The 24,125-nt window shown below is 35.6% G+C and overlaps 1 protein-coding gene across 19 annotated transcripts in view; it reads left to right on the top strand.

The window, feature by feature from the left end:
- ZCCHC7 (zinc finger CCHC-type containing 7) overlaps positions 1-24,125 on the top strand; it is a 118,846-nt gene that overhangs the window by 3,394 nt on the left and 91,327 nt on the right. For 11 of the 19 annotated variants that reach the window (XM_068928670.1, XM_068928677.1, XM_068928681.1 and 8 more), the window contains one exon: positions 4,465-5,187. In XM_068928670.1, coding sequence (XP_068784771.1) covers positions 4,488-5,187 — 700 coding nt within the window. In that variant the 5' untranslated portion in view covers positions 4,465-4,487. Of the gene's footprint in view, positions 1-2,016; positions 2,124-4,464; positions 5,188-24,125 lie in introns of all 19 variants that reach the window. The other 8 variants (XM_068928668.1, XM_068928665.1, XM_068928664.1 and 5 more) reach the window with 3 other exon arrangements.

The following is a 24,125-nucleotide window of genomic DNA, read 5'->3' on the forward strand; positions in this document are numbered from 1 at the left end:
GCATCTTGCTTCTGATTGTGACCGTATTGCTGCCAATTTTTGTTATTTTACCAAGTAGTGATGATTTTATTTTTAATAGACTAGACAAAATATGCTGTCAGGCACACTTTGTACGTGCTCTGGGAAACATTCTTCGACCCTCTCTCCCCAAAAACTTCTAGGTATAGCCATCTGGAGTTCTGTTGAAAAATACTTTAAAGAATCAGATGCGTTGGCTTTATTTTTTTTTTTTTTAAAACAACAACAGCAGCCCTTTACTTAAGGTGTCTTATTTAGGGCCTCTCAGAGATATAGTCAGGTATTTTTAAAGGAAAGTCTTGCTTGCACTGAAGGTTGTGCTCTGGGTTCAGTCAGTGGTAGGACTCCTGCTAATGAAGGGATGGAGTTTTCCTACACGCTAGGCTTTGAAGGGTTTTTTGGTATGTTTTTTATTTTTTAAAGTGAGGTAGGCCAGTTCCAAAGTGTGAAACATCTGGGTGTTATGCTTTCCACAGCCAGTATTACCTATAAAATCAGTTATTCTGTGCAGGATCAGCTTAATTTTTTACATGGTTTTTGCACTCAGACATGAGGAATTACTTTGTCATAGTCTAGCCGGTAGCCAGAAGATTTAGACTACTGTGCATAGTCTTTCTGCTTCCGGAAGGAAATCTGAATAGCTGAAGACTAGAAGTCAGAAATGTCTTTTTCTATTTGAGAAAGAGATTGCTTTACCTTGACAATCAGAAAACAAGCAAAACTTTGTCAAGCTCTCTTCACCTTTCCTATGGACATTATTTTTGTCTGTTGTGATTAGCACTTGAACCAGATTTTTCTCACTGTAGCATTAGGAGGTAGGATGTAGTTATTTGATGATGGTGAAAGGTGGAACTAGATGACTGCAGAATGTTTTTGGTATAGGATGTTTAATAGTGGCCTGAAATACATGCTGAATCAGAGGAAAAGAGCCCCTCAGTGTTCTGCTGTTCGGTAGATGAGAGAGAAGGAAGAACCATTATCTAGCTTGAGCTTCTGGAGCCTTAAGAGGGTAGATCAAAGCAACTGCAGTGCAAGGCTGCCTCTTCTTATTGCTGTCTTGTTTATGAAGTGTCTGTGAGTCAACTACTTTGGCATTCTTTGACGCTTGAGATCCAGCAGTCGTGTTTAGATATATGTTTTCAGTAATACCTCATTTGCTTACTTTGCCTAACTTTACCCAAGGTGGGCCAGGAGTAGAAGGAAGGCATGTTTGAATTAAGAAGTTTGCTTTTTGAGTATCACTGAAACTGCTGCCTGCTTCAGGGGGATTCTTTGATTTCTGTGTTATGGAAAGTGTTCTTTTTTTCACTTCCCATGACCAGAGATTAATAGTTTAAATTTGCTTGATTGGAGCCAGCTCTGTTTCTCTTCTCACTCTGTGGACCGGAACTGGTTATGATCCATTTGAAAGGATCACTCCACACATAAAGATGAGAGAAATTTTTAAACGGGGGTGCTTATTTGGTCTGTCAGCTGTCTTTCTATCTTAGTTTTTACTGCCTAAAACAGTTTCGGTGACCTAGGTTTTACTTTTTTCTCATATATACAGCATATAAATATAACTACTAGTATAAAATAGGTTTGCCATGTCTCTTATCACTCAGTTCTGACTTCATTCTTTCATATTTTATTTGAGATAATATATATGGCATATAGCTAAAAACTCGCACAGTGAGAGAAGCAGAGTCTAGTAATTAGCAGATATATCCATGTATCAGATTATCATTGCATATATTATATTGCTAAGTAGAGATCCCTATCAGGAGTTCTAGAAATCTGATGAGTTTCCAGGAAATTAAAGGTGTCCGTGTCTAATTCCTTGGTCATCGTGTGGATAGGAGCACTTTTTAAAGCAGATATTAAAATCACCATTGTTTAATTTTGAGGGTTTTGTTGTTAGATTAGAAATCAACCTTTGTTGTCTCTGATACAGAGGTAGCAAAGCTGTGAAAAGGTATGAATGAGTAGGATTCTGATGCTGTTTGAATTTGATCTCAGCAGATTATTACCAAAGTGACTTCATAGCTGTACAAGGAGGACTGAGTAGTGCATGCTGATCTACTTGAAGCCTAAACAGGACAGGAGTATACTGTATGGACTGTTAAGTATGCTTTTTTTCCTGCTTGTCCACTCATGTTTGCAATTTTTTATTTTGTTTATTTCTATGGAAAAAGGTATGTTCCTCTCCAGTTTGATTTCCTCGATTTAAACTTTTGTACTTGCGTATCTGTATGTGCAGGGCACATGTATATGTGCTCTGTATTAAGCAATACTTTACCATTTTCTTCCATAAGCAAGATCTCAGACTGATCTGAGTTCAGTTTGGCATTTATTTCATGTCCAGAAAAGTTTGTTATCATCCCCAGGATTTAGTGTAGCAAAGAAATAAAGAGAAAGTATTCTTTTTATTCTCCTCCATACATTATGTGGTCATGTAAAATGAAAAAATGTGGCCCGTGAATTACACAAAGTAACTTCAGAGTATCTTTGAATTTTCTGTCTTGTTAGGGAATGTCAGTGACCTTTTTAGAAATACTCTCCCTTTGATTGGGACCGTGGAATCACAGATAGTTGAAGGTTAGAAGGAACCTCTGGAGATCGTCTAGCCCAGCCCGCTTGGCACAAAGCAGTGTCAGCTAGAGCAGGCTGCCCAGGACCATGGTGAGTCAGGTTTTGAAAATCTCCAGGGACAGAAACTCCACAGCCTCTTTGAACGAGCTGTTCTAGCGTTTGACCAAAAAGTTTTTTCTTACTTTTAAGTGGAATTTCCTGTATTTCAATTTATATCTGTTGCCTCTTGTCCTGTCATTGGGTGCCACTGAGAAGAGTCTGGCTCCATCTTCTTTACTCGCTCTCCTATCAGGTATTTGTACACACTGGTAAGATCTCCTCTGAACCTGCTCTCCTCCAGGCTGAACAGTCCCAGCTCTCTCAGCTTTTTCTCGTGTGACTCCAGTCCCTTAATCATCTTTGTGGCCCTTTGCTGTGCTTGCTCCGGTATGCCCATATATTTCTGGTACTGGAGAGCTCAGAACTGAACACAGGATCCCAGATGTGGCCTCACCAGAGCTGAGTAGAGGGGAAGGCTCACCTCCCTCAACCTGCTAGCAGCAGGCTTCCTAAAGCAGCCTGAAATGCTGTTGGCCTTCTCTGTTGCAAGGGTGCATTGCTGACTCATGATCCAACACCCAGATCCCTTTTTTCCAGGTGGTTGGCTCTCAGCATGTCATGATGCGTGGGGCTCTACCTTCCCAGGTGCAGGACTTTGTGTTTTCCCTTGTTCAACTTCGTGATGTTCCTGTTGGCCCATTTTGCCCGTCTGTCAAGGTCCCTCTGAATGACAGCACAGCCCTCTGGTGTATCACCCACTCCTCCAATTTTGAATCGTCTACAGACTTGCTGAGGGTATATTCTGTCCCATCGCCCAGGTCTTATGGCACATTTGCCTGACAAGCAGTATTGCTGAGTGGATGAGAAGAGAAATTTGGACTTTAATCCTAGATCCACCAAAAAAGCCAGTAGAGGTTGTATATAGTTATTGCACAATTGGTAGCAGTACAGAGATCTCACAGCTAATGCTGAGTTGGGCGATTAAGTCCTGATGGTGTCTGCGGGTGTACTTTCTTAAGATCTAAGAGGGTTGTTCGTGGCGTAGTAACTCAGTTCATAGGTTCTTCTAGGAGAGTTCAACGTTTTAGTGTATGTGAAGGCTGCAGGTTTGTATACTACCTTTACTTTACTTTTTATACTACCTTTAGACCTACGCTTGTGCAGCAAGTGTCTGGGTACATCTGTACCATACCTGTTGCGCGTCTGGTTCTAGGGTTAAATTACAAAGTGCCAGCTTAGGTGATTCTACAACCCAGGTGTAGATACACTCCAGGCTACTTCTGTAAAAATACTGGTGAATGTTGCTTCTATGTTATTTTGGGCATCTATATAAGACATTACTTAGTAACATAAGCTGCAGATATCCAAAACTGATGCTAGTTGGTGGAGTGATCAAAACTGGGATTTGGACGTTTCAGTTTGGTTCCCAGTCCATACAGGAACGCTATATTTGAACAAATGGAAAAGTGCTGGGGAATCTGAGAGCAAACTAAATACAACTTTGAGAAGTCAAAATAGTTCTGGTTACAGTAGTAGCTGAGATTAAACAAGATGCTGCCTTAAGTAGCTTTTCCTATTGTTGTTATGAGAATTTATTTTTGCAGGTAAAATCTGCACAGCCCTGTCTTCTGTATAGAGAGCTCTATAGCTTTTGCTTTTGTGTGAGAATTAATTTTTGCAGCTGTAAATCTGCTCAGTCCTGTCTTCTGTAGCTAGAGCTTTAAGACTAACTTTTAGCTATTCCTGTTAATTTCAAAAAGACCAAATGTATCACTTGAAAGGTGCTTTCAGACATACATTCTTGATCATACTGATGTGATCTTTTGTTTTTTGTAGATAGAGTCTGTTTTCCTTCCAGAATGTTTGATGGATATGAAGACACAGAAGATATTGAAGTGTATGAAGATGAACTTTATCATGAGGCGTCGTCCAGTGAGCAGAGTGTGGATAGTGAGGTAGAATTTCATCTTTACAGCCAGATCCACTATTCCCAAAATCTTGGAGAAAACAGCAGGCTGGAAATAAATGAAGAAGCTGATATTGCAGGAATCGGGGGTCAGAGTTCAGTTTTGACTGAGAAATTGCATCAAGACAAGAACACTGTTGAATGGACTGATCGTGATGTCGTTCAGATTTCAGATGGCCATGAGATCATCATCTTGTCTGATACACCAGATGAAGACAGTGTTTACAAAAGCAAAGCACAGAAGTCAACAGGCTCTTTAGATTCAGCAGGGAAAAAATATGTCCATCCAGAAATTTCCACCCCAAATCATGCCAAAGCTGCCGAGTGTAATACCCTGGATCCGGCTGAATCGGTCACAAAAGTTTCAAGTCAAAGGAAAAGGGCTAGTGGGAAGCTTAACTCAGTTACTTCTGCTGGAACTCATGTGAAGCAAAAGGTGATGGTAATAGATGATAGCTCAAATGAGGAGGAGGAGAGCTTGCTCTCTGAAAGTGATAATGTGGAGAGCTGGATGCTTTTAGGATGCAGCGCAGATGACAAAGATGAAGATATCATTTTGAACCTTGAAGGCTGTGGAACGTCTGTCAGTGAAGGTTAGTACTTTTTTATTACTTTTGTCCTTTCAGATGAGGAAGGGTTTGGCTGCAATGACAGTGATGCCAATATTTTAAAGGGAAGATAAATAGAAAGTAAATTGGAGCGTATAATGCTGGGTGCAAACTGTGATGAAGCAAATAACCATTTATAGCATTGTTATTTCAATAGTGTCATATATGTAAGCGTACTTTGTAATAGGCTATAAAGACGGTGTTCTTGCTGTTAGAAATTTAGCAGTAGTATCAGAGTGATATGCACTGTGGACTTTCTGACTTTCCTTTACATTCCTTTGTAGTAAGGAGTGCGGGGGATAAAGAGGGGATACAGTGGCGTATTACTGTAAACAAAGTAAGTAGCAAAGAAAAGAGCTTTGGGACTAAAGAAATAAAATCAGAAGTAGGAATTACATAACAACAACAAGTTTTCTGAAAAATATAGCCGGGTAGGAACATAATCAGTGTTCATAACCCAGGGAGCAGGGTCATTCATCTTTTTATGTGATGAAACCAAACTGAAATTTCTGCCTCTCTGCTTCCTGTGCCTTGGCTCATTGCCCCTCAGCTGTCGAGACGCAAATGCTTTTTAAGGCTTTGCTATATGTTAGACCAGAAAAATTACAGCTGAAAAAGGGGATAAACTGTAACAGGAGACGGGAAAGAATAGAGGGAAGACTTTCTAAGCTGATTCCGCTTCTTGAGAAAGAGATTCTATAACCGTGCTTTCAAGACTCTGTCAATTTGGGCTGTTTATCTAGAATTTACCCTAACTTCTTGTAAGGATTCTGCATTGAATAATTCAGAGAGGTTCCCACGCAGCAAGATTATTAATATCTAACATTTTGGTATTTTGCAAAATCTGTTTCCAAATCACTGTAGAGAAAATGAGTAAATGTGATAGTTTATGAAGTAGATTACAGCTCTGTGTTTGTAATAAGTCACTTCTGTGTGAAGTGCATGTTGCAGCATTGGTAATGCCTTATGATGTCAGTTATTTTGTTGTTGAGAGAATGTGTATCCTGGCACCAGTGACTAAAAACTCTGTTATGTAATCTTCTTACCTTTTTTTCTTACCCATCAGTTTCTTGATGCAAAAAGGTCATTTTCAGAAAGAGCATATCCTGTCAGTTCCCAAAAGATAATATTACCTTAAGAAACATTTATTCAGTAGAAAGGCTAGCCGATGAGCTGCGGCAGTTGGGGCCTTCGATAGACTTCAGCATTAAAAAAAAAAAAGGCCATAATTTTATTTGGTGCACGTGTGAAAGTGTTTTTGGGGTGCAGGGAAATGGGATGTTCTGTAGTTCCAGTCTGTAGACTGACACTAGTAAAGTTTTTTCTCAGGATGACTATGTAAACAATGATATTGTTCACATGGTGGTGGTAATCTCTTTGAGAAGGGACAACTGAGAGATTTTCTTTCATTCTTTTCTGGTCAGACACCTGTTTCTTGCCATTTCAGTAACTTTTTGCCTAGAGTGTTTCTTGTGTATGTTTTTGCTTAGTTATCCATAGTGCTTTGCTAAATAAACTGTACCATGCACTGGATCTCAGACGGTTGATTAAAGACTTTGATGTGGTTGCCCAACTGTCAGATAATTAAAAAACGCTTTCTATGTTCCCAGTGCAGTACCAGAGGAATGACTAAGAATACAGGTGCCGTTGTGCAAACCCAGATAGTCACATTATATTTAGAATTTATGTAACTATTTTTCTCCTTTTAAATGTTTTAAAATATAAATATAAATTTTAATTAACTCAAAGTTGCTAAATTTTATTGATAGTTTTCTTTTTATATTTTCTTGTTCTAACCTTTTCTTCAAAACCAGAGCTAATCATTTTGTAATTTTTTTCTTAAAATACTCTCCCTATTGCGGAACAAATGTTTCAGGCCATGTGGTGACTTCTGTAACAGGGATACAGTTTGTGTATTGCACAGTTAATACATTTTCAGATTAGCTTCTGTTTTTCTCATAACTATTGGACAAGCAAATGACCTTGGGTTAGGTTTCTTTTTTTCAGATTACTCTATATATCTCCTTGGGTTTATGTATGGAAATTGCTGACAGTAGCCCTAAAGATCACCCGAAAATAGAAAAATGTTTAAACGCTTGTTTGAGCTCATATTTGAGCTTTTAAGCAAATTTCAAAATTACAGATCCATATTTTTGGAAATATTTTGTAATTAATTTATCAGAAAGGTTATGCATAGCATGAAAAGGTATAATATGACAATGAAAATTGTTATCTCTATTCTTTGTGCTTTCCTAATAAAGGTGTGCAAATGCTACCTGAGAGCAGCTTTTAAAAATTAATGTAGCTTTAATTTACTAGGTTAGTATCAGTAGACAGTTTTGCCTTAGTTGCGTGTTTCCATAACAAATATAGTAATATGTTTCTTATTTTGGCTTAGGTTTTGACAATAACCAAGCTGCATTCAAAGCAGATAAGCGAGAAAGAATTTTCCTATCCTTTATGAACTTGTCGAAATTAACAGAATTTGAATTTTCTCATTTAGTGTAAGAGACGTATATCTGTTTTGAGCTCCTTGAATTGGAAGTCACAGACATTCACACAAGAGGGTCATAAACATAACTTTCCACTTCTGCTCTGTGATTTTTGTTCTCCAAGCTGTTCCAGAACTACTTCAGCATCAAAAACCCTTCTTGCGTTTTGTGTAACATCAGTTATGGTGTGATCAACAGTAATATTGTGCTTGGAGGTTTAAGACTTGCAGAACAGTCATCCGTCGTACAGAGCAGTTTTGTACCAGGTTCTAGATTTGTATACCCATCTTTGTTTTCATGTAAGCTTTTTCCTTTTTTACATATATATTACTTTGCAGAAAGTCTTAATGTTTGCACATTTTCTTCTGAGTGTGAAGGAGGAAGGTGATGATATGTTGGAATCTACTGTATGTGATGGCTGGAACACAGCAGCATGCTCTAATGCTAACCCCTGACATAAGAATGTATTCTGAGATGTAAAATGTACCGCTCAATTGAATTGTAGGTTAAATCCGTATTTTTCTACTGTGTCTAAAATGTAAGTGACTGTTTTTCAGCTAGCTCCATTGTAGAAAGGTTGGTTCAATTCTTGCTTCATTTCTAGCTTATACGGTGATGAGGATGCAGAGACACAGGTCAGAAATAAATTTATTCCATTGTATGTATGTAATCAAAAGCCAAAACATCATCAAAATATTGATAATTTTAAACCTAGTTGCTTGTTTTAGGGAACAAAAGCCAGAAGTCTTAATTATGTAAAGTAGCCCTGATTGGTTTATTGAGCTTACACAGCATTACATGCCAAGTTACATAGACTGTAAAGCAGTCATTTGCTGAAACTTAAAAATAAAAAATTTAAATTCAAGGAAGGAAAGGAATTTTTAAAAATTATTTGTTTTAGAAAATTATCCTTTTAAAGATATTCTCTGCTAATTCATATAAATTATTTTCAGACAAGTGTAGTTGTATTTCCAGGCTTTCTAAAGAACAAGATCAAATATTTAGCAGATTACACACTATGTAAATTATTACTTTAAGGCTTGAAATATGAGTAAAGATGTAACGTAAAATTTGGGGCCTGGTGAAACCTTGCTTATTCCCTTCTCCATGGAGAGTGTTTATGGCTGTGTAAATGGGATGGACCTCCCGTGACAGTTTCATGGTATGTATAGTGTCCGGTTTGCTTCACATTAAAAAGGGAACTGAAATGTGAACGATGCTCTGACTGTCAAAGGAGCCTGTTGTGTCAGTCATTTGATTAGTGTTTTCCTGTCTGAGCCGCTGCGACGCTGAGGTTCCACTGGAATCAGAAACAATTGTTCAAGGAAAGGAATCAAGTATATCTCCTCATTGTGTTAATTTTTCTACATCTTACTTGCCTGCGCTGCTTTAAAGTAATAGCCTTGTAATTTTTTAATATTCTTTACAAGCATACTTTTTTGAATCCTCCAATACGGAGAGACTCTTCTGTGCATACAGCCTTCTAGCTTCAGTGACCACCTTCTCCTATTGTAACAAAAAGAGGTGTCCGTTTGCCTTGGAAAACTGAGCATTGGTTCTTTGATCATAGATCAAGATTCACCTGTATCTTTCTATCATCAGTGAATATTTTGAAAATTGTGGCAAGTCAGATCATGCAGATGAAAACTTTTTCTCCATTTTCTGGCCTTCCTCCAAATTACTTTTTTTGTCTTTCACTTTTCAGTTTTGCTTGTCTCGTACCACATAAGTAAAACTGCTTGTTCTCATATTTCTATAAAATGTAACTTTTAGTCATACATCTACTGTTTTTTCAGCAAACCTAATAGATTTGCAGGCTTTCGTTATTTGCGATATGAAGATGGATGCTGGCTTCCTTGTTTCAATACAGAGAAATCTCAGGGAGCAAGGGGAAAGTAGTTACTGTGTCTGTAGTGGTTTTGATGCACCTTACTCTGAGTTAATTTTCTGTGATGAGATGATGCATAAATTTGGACCTGAACAAGACTCTCAAAATTACATGCGATAAGCTGCGATCAAAGACAGATGGGCTATACTGACCATACCTGTATACTGTTTGCTATGTATATCACTTATACCCAGCTTGTCATCTTTTTGGATTTCCTTATATTGCGTTTATAAAAGTACACCCAGCTGTTTCCTTTTACTTCACAAAAGAGCTTCCCTCCAATCTGTCATTTCAAAATCCAGTAAATCTAGGTCTTTATTATAATTTTCCTGAACTTTTTAAGTGTTTGGAGCCCAGAGTAAAATGTAAAAAGTGAATCATTACAAATTGTACCATTTATTAATGTACTGAATTCATTTTTAGTGTCGGAAAGGTTCCAGGTCTTTGAAAGAGGGTTCTCGCCTCCCACCTCTTTCCTTTTCTTTGCAATAAGAGTATATATGATAAGAATGTTAATCTCCTGTAGCTGGAAGTCTTTCATCCATTCCTTCATTAAAAGCTTCCTTTTAATATATTTCCTCTCCCTTGTATAGCAGCAATCCTAATCTCTGCATTTATTTCCCTCCCGGCTTTTGGGAAGACAGTTTTCAAAGCTGCAGCATCGATGTCCAGCCACTAAGGGATACAGAAAACAATTTATCTTCTCAGTGTTTTTTATCCTTTGCACACCCAGTACCTTCCTCAGAGACAACAGGCTAATTCTACAGCATTCTCTGTCTGGCAAGTTTGTGGAGTGCAATTCATAAGGTTGCTTTTGAATCCAAAGTTTCTGTAAAACAGTGTATACTGTTCTCTGCTGGGATATTAGAAAGGGAATGTTTGTTTTCTTCTCCGTTCAGATTTTTTTTTATTAACGCAAGAGTGGGGCTTTTAAAAGGGTGTAATTGGAGATACTAGTTCTGGCACTAGAAATTGCTAATAAAAGTAACAAATACTGGTTATCAGTTTTTCCTAGTAAACAGCATTCCATTCAGATGCCCTTTGTGGTCATTGCTCAGCAGACTGAAAACCTCATTAGAAGCTCTGGAACCTTCTTAGCAGCTTTGGCTGCATTTTAATAACATTTTGAGATGTTGACGCAACATGAGATAGTTTGACTAATTTACATGTGTTCTGCATGGAGTAGATACTGTTTGGGGTCTCAGCACATGATAGATAGTTCTTGTCTTCCAGCAGCTGTGCTGCGGGCTAGATATCTGACATCAAATTTTTGTTTATATATAGTATCTATTTAATTCTAGCAAATATCAGTAATGAAACAAAAAAGCCTATGTACCACGGATAACGTTCTATGCTTTTATTTAATTGTTTTCTGCTATGATTACATGAATGCTTTACTTCTTATAGCTTTAGCTTTGGTGCTAAATTCAGACAAATGAAGAACAGAAGACTCAACAGAATGTACAAAAGTCAGCTGAATCTTGTGGGTTGTTCTAAGAAATTTGAAATCTGTTCATCAAATTATCTTCTAACTTTATGACTATATGAAGTAAGTTTCATATTTTCTGACAGATCGACTTCTGACATTAGCTAAAATATATACATTTTTAAGCTTCTCTGTAAAGCTTCTGAAAGAAAACCAACTTCCAAGGGATAAGTTGTTTCACTTTAGGCATAGAATTCTAGGCCAGCTTTTGCTGTTTCAGGGCCTGTAAAACTGCCCTGTACAGAAAGAAATAGTGACCATCAAAATGAAGTGGTAGTTAGTATTTCTGAAGTGTTTTTTTCAGCTTTATCCTTTGGCATCCATTTCCATCTAATAGAGAGGGTTTCGGGACCTTTCTATGCACTGTTCTTTATCCATAATAATCAAGTCTCTCATGTAGACAGTGAAACTGTAACAAAAATTTGTGTCTAAAATGAAAAAGGAATTTGAAAGCATTTTATTTTTGCATCTCCCTTCAAAATAATATCTTCAGTGTGGCATGGAGTTTTCTATTTAGCAGCAATAGCGGCAGCTTATGAAACTTAGTTTAGAGTCAAAATGGAAATATCAGCCTCAGAGAAATTAAACTTATTGTTGTATATCTATCAGCCATGCTCAAAAAAGGAAAAATCTTTTATTAACTATCAGTGTTTAAAATTGATTCTTCTAGATATATAAATGTTTAATTTTCTTTTAATTCTTCATGATGCTGCAGAGACTATTAAGAAATCTGACCACATCTGTATTTTTTCTCTATGCTGTTATTCAAATCCCTTAAATATATTTTAAATGGTTAAAAAAAAGTGCAAGCTTCTTTCAAAAATAAAAACCAGAAAAAATTACAATAATGATGTTTTTATTTTTTAATTTACCTTTTTCCTTGACAGGAAACCTGTCACACTTGACCTTTGCAGGATGTAGCGTGCTTGTGTTCTAGAGCCCTGGTATTTGTAGCAACAAGTTATTTTTTCTACGAAAAAGTCTACAAGAAACTTTTCATTCTGTTGCACCATAGAAAAAGCATTTTAAAGGGCAGTTTTTTCCTTTTCTTTTGGATGCCTAAGTTTGCAGAATTAAATTTCAGCAAAAGTTGCTTTCAAAATTAAAAATAATTTTGGGGGGAAATTAAGAAACTAAATATTTGTATTGATAAAATTTAGTTGTGTATGCTATATACAAAAAAAAGCAAGGGTTTACTGCATGGTAATTATGAGTACCTTTATATAATAGCATGTTGCTGCACACAGAAGATTTGCAAACAGCATACTTACCGTTGTTTTCTTTTCTTCAGATGTTTCACAGAAACATTTTACCATGGAAGCTTGGTGAATATTGTAGTTCAGTAGCTGTGGGCCGTGTTGTATTAATGTCTGCTCAGCTGTCAATTTTAAGTTTTTATAATTTAAATGATCCACTTCAGCCCTGAGCAAAATTTGAATGCCACCTAAAAATATTCCCTTCTCAACAAAGAGATTTAACCACTTAAGACTGGGCAATTGGAGGGGATTGGTATAAAGAAAAGAAAAAAAGACTCTTTGATAAAATGAATTTTCATGTGAAATTAGGCTATTACCACTCTTATTTTTCAGTATAATAAAAATCAGTTGAGATACTCAACGTAAGCAGAACAGTGCCTTCCCTAACGTGTTCTGCAGTTTCACCTGGATTTTGTTCTTATTGCTGTCACAGAGGTCCATGTCTCTTGAAGGAGTCAGTGTGGTAAAGGTTTGAGGCCTGGAATCTATGTGTCTTTGCAAGTCATAGCTGAATTCTGAGAGTTGCCTCTACAGACCAGTTTGTGAGACTGGGGCTCAATTGTGTGATTATTTATACGGAGAGGCTTTTAAAGTTAAGATAGAAACTGTGGAGGTCAGTGATCTTCCTTTCGGAGTTTCTGTGCGTGTGCTAGTATGTTGGTCTTTGTAAAGGTGCACTGTAGTTAATTAATAGTTCTATCTTTATTTTTAAGTCCTGGATTTCCATTTTATACAGTGTTATTCATGCACAGTGACGTAGATTTTGCGACTATATACTTATTTCCACAAATAAGAATTTAAGTTAGCAGAATTATACTGGATCACAGCAATTAAATTTAAAATTAAGGTTGATGTCACAAACTTTGATTTTTGTTTGGTTGTTTTTGTATTGCTGAGGTTCTTTGTCAGCTTGCTTTCCCAAAAGTGGACAAAGCTAAAAGCTGACGCTTTTCATGTAAGTTTGGGGAGGAGGGGTTCTTCCTTTTGTTTACTAGAATCTTAACGTTACTTAAATGTAATAGGAGTTTTTTGTGTACGAATTATTTCAACAGAATGCACCCTCGAGCTGTTATAAGCAGTGGGAATACACCTACCTTTTGGAAGAGGCGTGCATATTAATATTTTGATTAAAGAAAGAAAAGTTCTTCTTTATGGTGTAATATGGCTACACTTGAATCTCTTGATTATTAAAAAAATAAAAATAAAATAAAACTAATAAAATTCCTTTGGAAATCTGAGAAGATCTATATAAAGTATACCTGCAGCCTCACCAGGCCCTTTTATCTGTACAGATTTCTCTGCCTATTGTGGGCCATAGCTCTAATTTAAATTTCCCATGGCTTTGGGTTGCTGACTAGGTTTTCTGCAAGAGTGCCCATGCTTACATGGTCATATATTCTGGGTGACTTTTTCACTTTTTTTTTTTTCTTTTTTTGTTATTCTGTTGATTGTTAAAAGGGAGATTTTTTTCCACTCCTCTCATCGTTTGATCTTTCTTCCTTGTCCCTATTTGTTTGAGTTTCTTACAGGTGGGGAAGAAGTCTCACACTGCAGTTGAATTTTTGAGGAGTGACAGGAAACTCGTTTAGTCTTTTCAAAGGAGAAGTTTAAGATTTTTAAGTAATTAAAAAATGCAAATAATTTAGACATAACAAAAAGAATATACCGAAGGCAACAACCTTTATTAGAAAGTAAAAAAGTGACATTTGAGTTGACCTACAAAGGGACAGAGTTCACGTGGGCATGTGCATGGAATAAGCACAGAAAAAAATGAGTTTATATTAATGACCTTTAAACAAGGATAAAACTAATACACTAAAGAAGGACTAATAAGAGTCATAAAATATATTTATTTTAATAATTTATTATATGTGTTCTTGTTTATAGAAATACCTGGTGGAACTAATTTTATGTTTTAAAGTTGTAGACAATTGAGATTGATAGGAATTTGCAAGGATGGCAAAAGATTTCATTTTGTGAGCTCTGAGGCTATATTGGCCTGCTTCTCGAGAAATCTAGACCTTTTTACAGTGAAGATTTCACTCCATTTTTTTCTAATAGGAATGTGACACACTGAAGGTATGAAAACTGCAAATCTGTGAAATTACTGTCTTGTCAAAACAGGCAAACATGCAGCATTTCAGATACTTTTGAACACGTATTACTAAAAAGTGAAAAAAAGTTATTGCACAGTGGTACTGTCACAGTGACCATTAATCATTTGAGTATATTTATAGTTGGTATTCTTTTTTTTTTTTTTTTTTAATTTGGAGATGATATGAAAGTATATTCTTAGACTGCTACATTATCACCAAAAAGCCAACAAGCTAGCATATCTTAAAATGAATGCAGTCCTAAACTCTTTACTTTGTTAATTGGCTTCTTTGTTTCCCCTCACAGTGTAGAGACAGTTTCTAATCTCCAAGTGTACATCCGAAGTAACTCTTCAAATCTCTGGAGAAACTCTGGATTAATAAGACTTTAACCCTGACTAGAATCTGTCCAGTTTTCTGGTCCTCAGTTTGTTCAAAACATTCTGGCTTTCTCAGAAAACTCTCAGCATTGACTAATTTCCCCTCTTTTGATGTATCAGTAAACTGATAGGAGTCCTGTCTATTCTAGAGAAGGTAGGAGAGGCAAGATTGTCTGCCACCTCTGTATATAAATTGAGAACAGTTGTGGACAGTGGTTGTTTGAGTAGTTTTATATAAACTGTCTATTGTTCAATTTTTGTTCTAAGCACTTCTAGTGAATAGCCACATTCCTAAACAATACGAAATTTGTATAGTTGTTGAATTTAATTTTTAATTGTTCCTTTTTTTATGTATGAAAATTTTTAGCACCAGGAACATTTCAGTTCTGAAAGGTTGCACCTTTTCTCACTTTGTATGATGGTGATCTTATTTGTCAGTTTTTTGTTTAAAATCCTTTCTAATGTCTGTGATTTAACGTTTTAGGCAGTAGTGGTAAGGGTCTTGAATTACTGAGAGGTAATGACATGGTTAGACATCTGAAAATAACAAAGAAAAAGCTCTGTATATTCAAGTGGAGTTGTCTGCTGAATGTGGATGATGTGTGGCTTATGTTAGAGAAACACTAAAGCCATCACACCCAGCATATAGAAAATAGTAAGTTCATAAGTGGTTGCAAAGATTGTTTTGTCACCAATTTTCTGCTATTTCTGTGAATTCCTTTTTTGTCTTTGTACAATGTAGTTTGATACCTAGCTGTTGTTTTTCTTCTTTTTGACCACTTTTTTCTTGCAAATTATAGGTGATGGGAATATGCTCACACGGGCTGAAAAGATCTTACTGGATATAGCACATTTTGGTGCCAGATGGTCACAAAACTGTGCTTTACTCAGTGTAGGTAGATTTAGCTGCAAACACTTTTTTGTTATTGATCTCGTTGCATAGGCTATTGTAGCATGTTGTACTTTATTTAGAGCCCTGAAACATAAGAAACAGCAAAGTCCTTATCAGGCATTCTAAATACTTTATAAATCTTCTACCATCAGCGCCTTTTAAAAAAAAAAAAAGGCAGAGGGAGATTGAGGGGGGGGGGGAGAGAGAGAAAGAGACTGCCAGATGCTTTTTTCGGTTTCTTTTTGAAACTCTGTATGCACAGTGAAACACTAGAATTTTCTCTCCCTTTTAAAGCAGAAGCTGCGAAACACTTAGGGTTTTACTGCCATTGTGGTGGCGGTAATTGCTTTAACATTGTAGTTACTTCTCAGTCTAGATACTGCTGTGAAGGTAAGCTAGTAAAGACTGATAACATTATATCTTATACAGTGAAAACTTCTGCTTCAAAGATGTGGGGATTTTTCCCTCCCCTCCTCCCCCCCCCCCCCCAGTAACAGTGGTGGGCTCAGAGCGTGTCTTGAAATGTGACTATTTACTGAGTTTTGTGTAACTCTAATTTGTGATGGTATATTTATGTGTATATAAGTGTATATTTACAAACATGTATACACAAATATATATAAACATATATGCACATCTATAAATATTTGTACGTTAAACTTTAGCTTTACCATTTGAGTTGTGTTCATGTGAAATATCTACTATGTAGCCTCACAAAGAACTACAGTGAAAAAAGTTGCCAACTTTGAATACAGATTCCCCTAAATTTGAAAATAATCTCTTTAAGACGGGAAATAGCATTTCCAGTCTTTATCGAGATATCTCTAAAAAATGTGAGAGCCCAAAACAGGACGAAATTCTTCCTTGATGCTTACCTTTTTGTGACATGCAAAATTTCTTCATCAATTTAACTGTACTTCTGATACTTAGAGAAATAAAAATGAGTGGGCATATACTATAAATTCAGCCTTACAGAGGGCTCTTCTCATTAGATTTCTAATTATTGTAGTTTTGTTTTAACAGAAAATTCAAAATAGCCAAGAAGATTAGCCATTTAAGAAAAGGAATGAGCAGAGTAAAAGTATCAGCAATCAGAGCAGAGAGGCAATTCAGGTTAGATTTGTTGTATATGACTTGCATTGTACATAATCCCACATGAGATGTTCTATTTTTGGTGGGTTAATAGTGAAGACAATTTATTCTTTGTGTTTTCATGAAATATTTCTGTGCTAGCCTTTGATTTTAAGGTGGTAATGATTTTGTTTATTACTACCTATTTGTATTTTATTTAATCCCTGATGTACCCTTTTTTTTCAAAAATATTTTGGAAACTTTTAAACTTCCAGATTGCAAGAGTAAATGTTTAAAATATTCTAGTGGTGGTGCTGTATTCTTTTGTCAAAAATGAAGCCCAAGAAACAGGCAGGCACTTCTGTGCGTGCACTTTTTTTTTTTTTTTTTTTTTAAACGCTAACCTTATGCAGGTAGAGTGGATGCTGTTTAACTTGAATTTTCTCTAAAAACTAAGTGATTTGGTTATGACTTAAAGTTATTATTTTAAAAAAATGCAAAAGCATTACAAAGCAAAGTTGAGAAGGGAAGAACAAAAGTAAATTAGTTGCTAGTAACAGTAATGTCTCATTTTCTTTTCACAGCAATTTGCTTCCAAGGTTCTGAGTATGCCTGTGAGCTATTTTTCTAGTGTGCTCATGTCACAAAGCCAGGAAGGATGTAGCCCTGTAAATATGTCTGTGAAAGGAATCTGAAATAAATAGAGTATTCTTACTCAATAGACCTCTTTGAATGTTGACTGTCAGGAGATCCTGAAAACTCTAATGTAGTGTATGTTAGTTCTCAAAGTTTAGTGTAGTGTGGGCTGCTGATTTGTTCACATACTATATTCATGTTTTTATTTGTCTATTATTATTGTGATTGGACAAGTGCTTTTTCACGGCTACAGTTTTGACGTTAGGCTTTCCCAGGCACTAACCTTCTCACCCTTCCTGTCTGAGATTGGAGATTTTTCAAGGCAACTTGGTACATGGTTTTGACTATTTTGGTGCCAACTTCCTGCATTTTATTCAGCCTAGTGTTGTCTTACACTGTTACTGTAACTGGAACATAATTTATACATGAATGCTTTTGCTATACCTGTTATGCATAGGAGACTGTCAAATGTGCAAGGCTAGCCCACCCCTTGCGGAGCAGTTGAGGAAAAATAGGTCTCTGAAGACTAGAAGGAATTCTTTAAACTCCTAGCAGGGCCAAAGGGTCAATGTCAGATTTAGTCATGCTGTTATTTTAGCCCAGTCGTCCAGAGAGATGGCTGAAAAGTGAGTCTTTTATTTCTTTTTTTGTGTGATTATTAACAGGATTAAATGTAAGCCATTGTGTACTTAGTACCAATTAGTTTCTCATCCAAGAGATTCATTATGATCTTTTTCTGCTCTTGTAATATTTTTTCACTGTTTGACTACATTTGTGAAGGAGTCAAAGAAAATATAGCTAGAACTGTGTCGTATCTATATTATTGTCTCCATTTCTACTTTTAGAGCTCCCAAGGTAGAAGCAACATTGCTAATAAGGACTTCTGAAGCTAAATAGTTATGATGTACCTTTAAAATTACTCTGTTAAAAATGCTATAAAGCCACCAACTTGGGAAATTTAAGATACTTAAGAGTGAATAAACTTAAGAAAATAGTAAAACGCAGCAAAAATCAAGTTTGGTGAGTTTTATTTATTCTCACTTTCACTGAGGTCTTAAATGTCAAGTTAGTTCATTAGCTGCATATTCTAGCCTTCATGTTCTCAAAGTGCAGTATGTTTTAAAATAAAAGTGATACCTCTATGATGTCACTGACATACATAATTTTTTTACCGTATTTATATTTATATTTACAGTCTCTTAAGGACAAGAGGTGAAAACTGTTTCTCTTTACATGGAAATACATATTTGAAAATAATTATCTAATGATTTCAAAACACTCAAAAGAGCACATGAAAATGTTTCACATGCTGTTGATTTCGTGAAACACAATTATATTAATATAAAAAGAAGGAAGCTGTAACTTCTTTTCAATTCATGTTGTTTTGGCACTGAAAAGTCTGTCTTTTCAGACAGACTAAGTGTGGGCTGAGAAAGCGTGGCAGTTAGCAGTAAACCATCCACTTGGTCACAGTGTGAAAAACAGTTAGCACATGCTGGACCTGAGGCTGAGAATGTATGCATATTTATAGGTAGATAAGACTGCCCTAGGAAGTAGAATAACTTGTTTTATGAATGGAATATCGATACATAAATTGATAACTTTTTAATTCTGAGATTTACTTATATCTAATGCAGTTAGTTAATTTAAAGCTTGCTCAATTGGCTTATTTACTATTTCCTATTCATCATCACTGAGAATGTGCCTTCACAGACATCTTTCACCCTCCTTTCTATTTACTTATTTATTTATTTATTTATTCATTCATTTATTCATTTATTTACTTTTACTTCAAAGCTTGGCTAAGCTTGAGTTGTTTTGTGTAAGTTAAAAAACTTTAAAAAGCAATTGGGCAGTTTGGAAAACAAATTCTTCCCAAAAGAAAATTTATTGTATTATTATTTTATTTATAGTGTTGCAAAAAGGCTTAAAATTTACTGATTACTAAGGATAACTTCACTGAACCTTTTTTTTCTAATGTGGCAAGTATCTTGAATTTTTTTTTTCCTCAGCTGATGTCACTATTCTGGTTTCTATATTAAGGAGAGAACATATGCTCGTAAAAAGTGGCATAAATGAAAAATACACCAACATTCCTTGTAAGCAACAACCTTTCAGTGTAGGTGGATTATATGCTCAATAATACCTTTGCGGTATTACACAGCCACTTCAGATTATGTGGAATCAAATAGCAAAAACCTAAACGGCCTTACTGTTGAAACTGTGGGTATTACTATGCAAAACTTTATTGGACACAGCAGTATCAACACTGCCCAAGTAATTAAAAACTATATATTTAGTAATTGCGAAGCAGAATAGTGGGAAGTTTGCTGCAGTAGAGTTGTGGGATTTTTTTTTATGTTTTTAAGGTGAACCAACATGCGTCAACCATTATTTGTAATTCATCTTCTCATATGTAATTATGTTATTTTTAACTTTAGGTTTGCCACTTGAAATGAAAAAGAAGCAGGATAGGATCAGTGACTTCTGATGTCAATTGTGGTAGCATTGAATTCTAATTTGAAATTGCTTTCTGCCATTTTATATATGTGGCTGACCAGACAAGCTCATCAGAACTTGCTAGGATATATCAGACTGTGAGACAACTGAGGTTCAAATAGCTGTTTCCTTTTTTAAAGGAACTGGATACCAGTTTGAATATTTCAGTTTAGGTGTGGTTATTTTTAAATGGTATACTTACTTACCCTCAATCACGAAACACAGAAATTACTGTTAAAGGTAACTAATTCAGGGATAAAGAGAAGAGAAAAAAATATTTATCCATTTTGAATGTGAAACTGAGACAGTAAATAAGGTTTTAGGGTTTGTTTTCCAAAATATAAGTTTATTATTTTAATTCTTCAGTTTATTAATAAAATGAAATACTCAATAGGACACAATTATATATGTGATGAATGAAAAGTCAGAGTGTGTTCAAGCAATACTTATTAAAAGAAGAAGAAGAAAGACAAGAAGAAAAAAGGAGAAAAACCAAGTGACGTGTAGGAATCAGTATCAGATTCTTTTAGGCTGCTTCCATACTTAAATTTTTAAGTTTTCATTATTAAGCTATATTGTGTTTCAGTGAACAAAAAATTAACAACAAAAAGTGACTGTTAGGACAACAGCATAAATATTACCATTGCTTAGAGCTGAGAATAATTGACAAATGACTTAGGTAATGGAATTGGGTATACAAGTGGCGGTTCTGAACCTTAGTGTTAAAAACCTTGATTTTTGCAGCACTTTGCTCTAAGCAGTAAAATCCAATTGTTTCTGTTAAAAAATATGGTTAGTCCTTTATTTTGTGGTATACTTTATATGTAGTAGAACAAGTGAAGCAGTATACTATAATTATAATAATATAATATTGTTAATATAATTATTATATAATTGTAATTATATTATATTGCTTCACTTGTTCCACTACATATAAAACCGGTGGTATTTTATATGTTATCACAGTAATTAAAATCACTAATACTACTCCTCCTTCAGTGATTCACACAGAATGCATTGTATCTTAGACACCTCACATCACAGAGGCGAGAAGAATGATGCGAGATAGTTCTGAGGTAGTAAGTATGAAACCATCAGGGATTTAGGAATATATCCATGATTCAGAAGTTAAGGGTATTTTCCTTTCAGAAACTGGGAATGGAAAGATCTGAAAGAGACATCAGTAGAAAGGAGGGAATAGCTTATCTTAGGGCCCACCAGACAGATGTGATACTTGCTAATTTATGTTGTCACAAATGTTATTTAAAGAAATTCACCCGTTTTTATATCATGATATGTTTCTATTTAAAGGTAAATCCTTATGTTTATGCATCCATGGTACTTCTAATTATAAAAATATTAGCTAGAAGAACATTTTAGATGGTGTGCTTGTTAAGAGGTACATATTAGTTATTTTCAAATTTAGATATAAAGCAGATAATTTAAAAAACTACAAAAAGAAAGTTGTGCTAGGTTGTTAACCTAGAGCTTGCTAAGAAAATGTTAACACTGGTAAGTTCAGCTGCATTCTGTCCTAGACCAAAGTATCAATAGCTGAAACGCACCAGAAAACCAAATGAAATGAATTTGCAAAAGAATAAGCTTCTTGCATTTAAATAATCTTCTTAAACCAGCAAAAATTGGGAAATAAGATTTCCAATTTTATTTCATTCTCATTTTCTGATGCAGAAAGATGAGATGAGTTTAAGTAGGAAATGATGTTACGGGATGTGTACTGCCATACAGCTATGGTTAGGGGGTGATTTATAGCTGGAAGAGCAGCTTTTTGGGATTTTTCATTTTTAGCACTTGTATATCAAAATCTTCTCCTTCAAAGGTAGTTTTATTACTGTATGAGATAGTTATCTTATGAAAACTTCATAGAAATCACATTATGACTGTTGTGGCTGTGCATGTCAGGCAGGGTTCTGCCAGAGCATAACATTTAAAACATAAGTTACATTTGCTATTTCTTCTCCATTTTAACTCATCTTTTATATTTTTGAGGGAGATTCTGTAAAATATATCAAGATCTTTAAAGAAGTAAAAATAAGTAAGAAAGAAACAGGTAAAATCCTTGCTTGAGTGCTAACTGCTAGAAACATTTAAAGAAATAGTAACTACTGAGTTTAGCAGAAGACTCCCTCTTTCCTTTTTTTTTTTTTTTTTTAAGTAGCAAGTAATAAATTCATGAGTAATCCCTATAAATTTTGGCACAATTTATTTTGAGGGCTGAAAAATCACTGAATTTCTAAGGTATCTACTGCATTTTTGAGAAATTTAAATTTGATGTCTTTTTCAAAAGTGACAAGGTTTTGATTTGGAAAGATGTTTTATATGTTAACATGGTATCAGGTTGACTGTTTTATTCATCTCTATACTACGGTTTTTACCCTTTGTGAATGAAGATGAATCTGAGGGAAGGAGAGAATGATAAAAGTTGTTGCTGGACTGTGTAGGCTGCTTAACTTTTCTTGAAGGTTTCTGTTTCTTGTATTCAACATAAACTGGATATATCAAATCTGAATATTTAAGGCAGAATTTCACAATTTGATGTGATAAGGAGGAGCTTTAAACCAGCTTTAATTATCAAAAAAGGACAAATGTGCAGGGACAGTCACTTACAAGTATTCTCTCATCTCTCGGGAACCTGAGGGAATTTGTAAACACACTGCCCTATTTGATTAAGTTCTTGCCATAGTTTGCATTCTCTTGTAACGTTCAGTCCTCTTTTCAACTTTCTTTAAAGCAAGATTATTGTTGCTTCAATGTGTTTCAGAATTGTGGCATTTTACCCTAGTTTCTTGGTTACATTGCTGTCCTTAAATTACTGATCATTTCCATGGAGAAAAATGAAGAGCACTTTAAAGAGAACCCATGGTAAATTTTGATGAGTGTTTTAAAAGGAACCACTAATTTTCCTTAATTTCTAGTTTGCAGAGATGTATGTTATCGTCTGCAGAGTAAAGACACATCAGAAGAGTAAATACAAACATGTTGATGATCGGCTTACTCTACTTATTTGCTTTTCACTGATTTCTTAAAGTATTCTGTGGACCCTCAAGGACAGGCACAGCATATTGAAAGTTGTCCAACTTTTTCACGGTGCTTTTCTCTCAGTCTTGAATCCTTTAAAAACCCTGCCTTTGGTTACCAAAATGTATAGGGTAGAGATTTCCTGAATGCTGCTTTCTGGCAAGTGCTTTGCACGGCTAACCTATTCTAATTACTTTTTCCTAGATATGTATATAGTCTTACATTGATCTATTTGATTATAAGAAGGTCTCCTCCTTTCATCGTGTGCTAAAGCCTGGCAAAACTAGAAACTGAACAGTGCAGATACAGGGACTGCTGGCTGACTGACATAGCAGGATGTAGTCAGTCCCTTTCCACGTACAGAATACTTATTTTTGCAGTAGAGTTCTGAAAGAGACGAAATGTTATTTCCAGTTCTTGTATGCCCTTTTTTCCCCCCCCCGATTCAAAATCTATTAACTTATTCCACGTCCAACAAGCAAGTTCTGGCATCACTGAAAGAACAGAAAATGGCCTATAGTCATCCTGTCAAAAGCTTTTCATTTCCGTCTTTTTCAGAGTTCAAAATACTCTGCTTGGCTTCTTTACTGCCCCTCCCCCCCCCGCCAGTAATCACATGCCATAATTTAAAACAATGAGAAACTTATCTTTGGAATTATACAGTGCTGAGATAACTGTTTTGGTTGCAAATGTGAAGGCTAGAAAGATGCAGTGAATTTTTTATTTAATTGCAATCTGTTAAAATAGTATTCGTTCAGGGCTTCCTATATTTCAAAAATTATGATAAGAGCTAGAAAGCAACCAGCTGTCTAGTGAACTCAGTGGCGCTAAAGTGTATATTATTTATCACACCCACCCACCCACACCCACAGAAACCACCTCTGTTAAATGTCATTTTGCAGATATAGGGGGATTTTTTTTGGCTCAGGAAAAGGAATCTTCTGCTGTCAAATTCATGAGGTAGCGCTGCATGTCTTACTGCTGACATTAGCACTGCATTTAGACTTGTTTCCTGATGTGTGGTGAGTGGAAATTAAATGCTTTTTAGTCTAGCTTATTTACCTTAGGGCTGTGGGGCATCCCAGCTAGAAGTGCAGGAAACTCCTGCTGGCAATGGGATATGAAAGTAGTGAAGTTGTGAATAGCATAGGCTAGGCAAGCACTGACTCAGCTAGAAGAAGCCGGAAGGCAAGG

The sequence above is a fragment of the Struthio camelus genome, chromosome Z (assembly GCF_040807025.1).
Source record: "Struthio camelus isolate bStrCam1 chromosome Z, bStrCam1.hap1, whole genome shotgun sequence".
Classification (NCBI taxonomy): domain Eukaryota; kingdom Metazoa; phylum Chordata; class Aves; order Struthioniformes; family Struthionidae; genus Struthio; species Struthio camelus.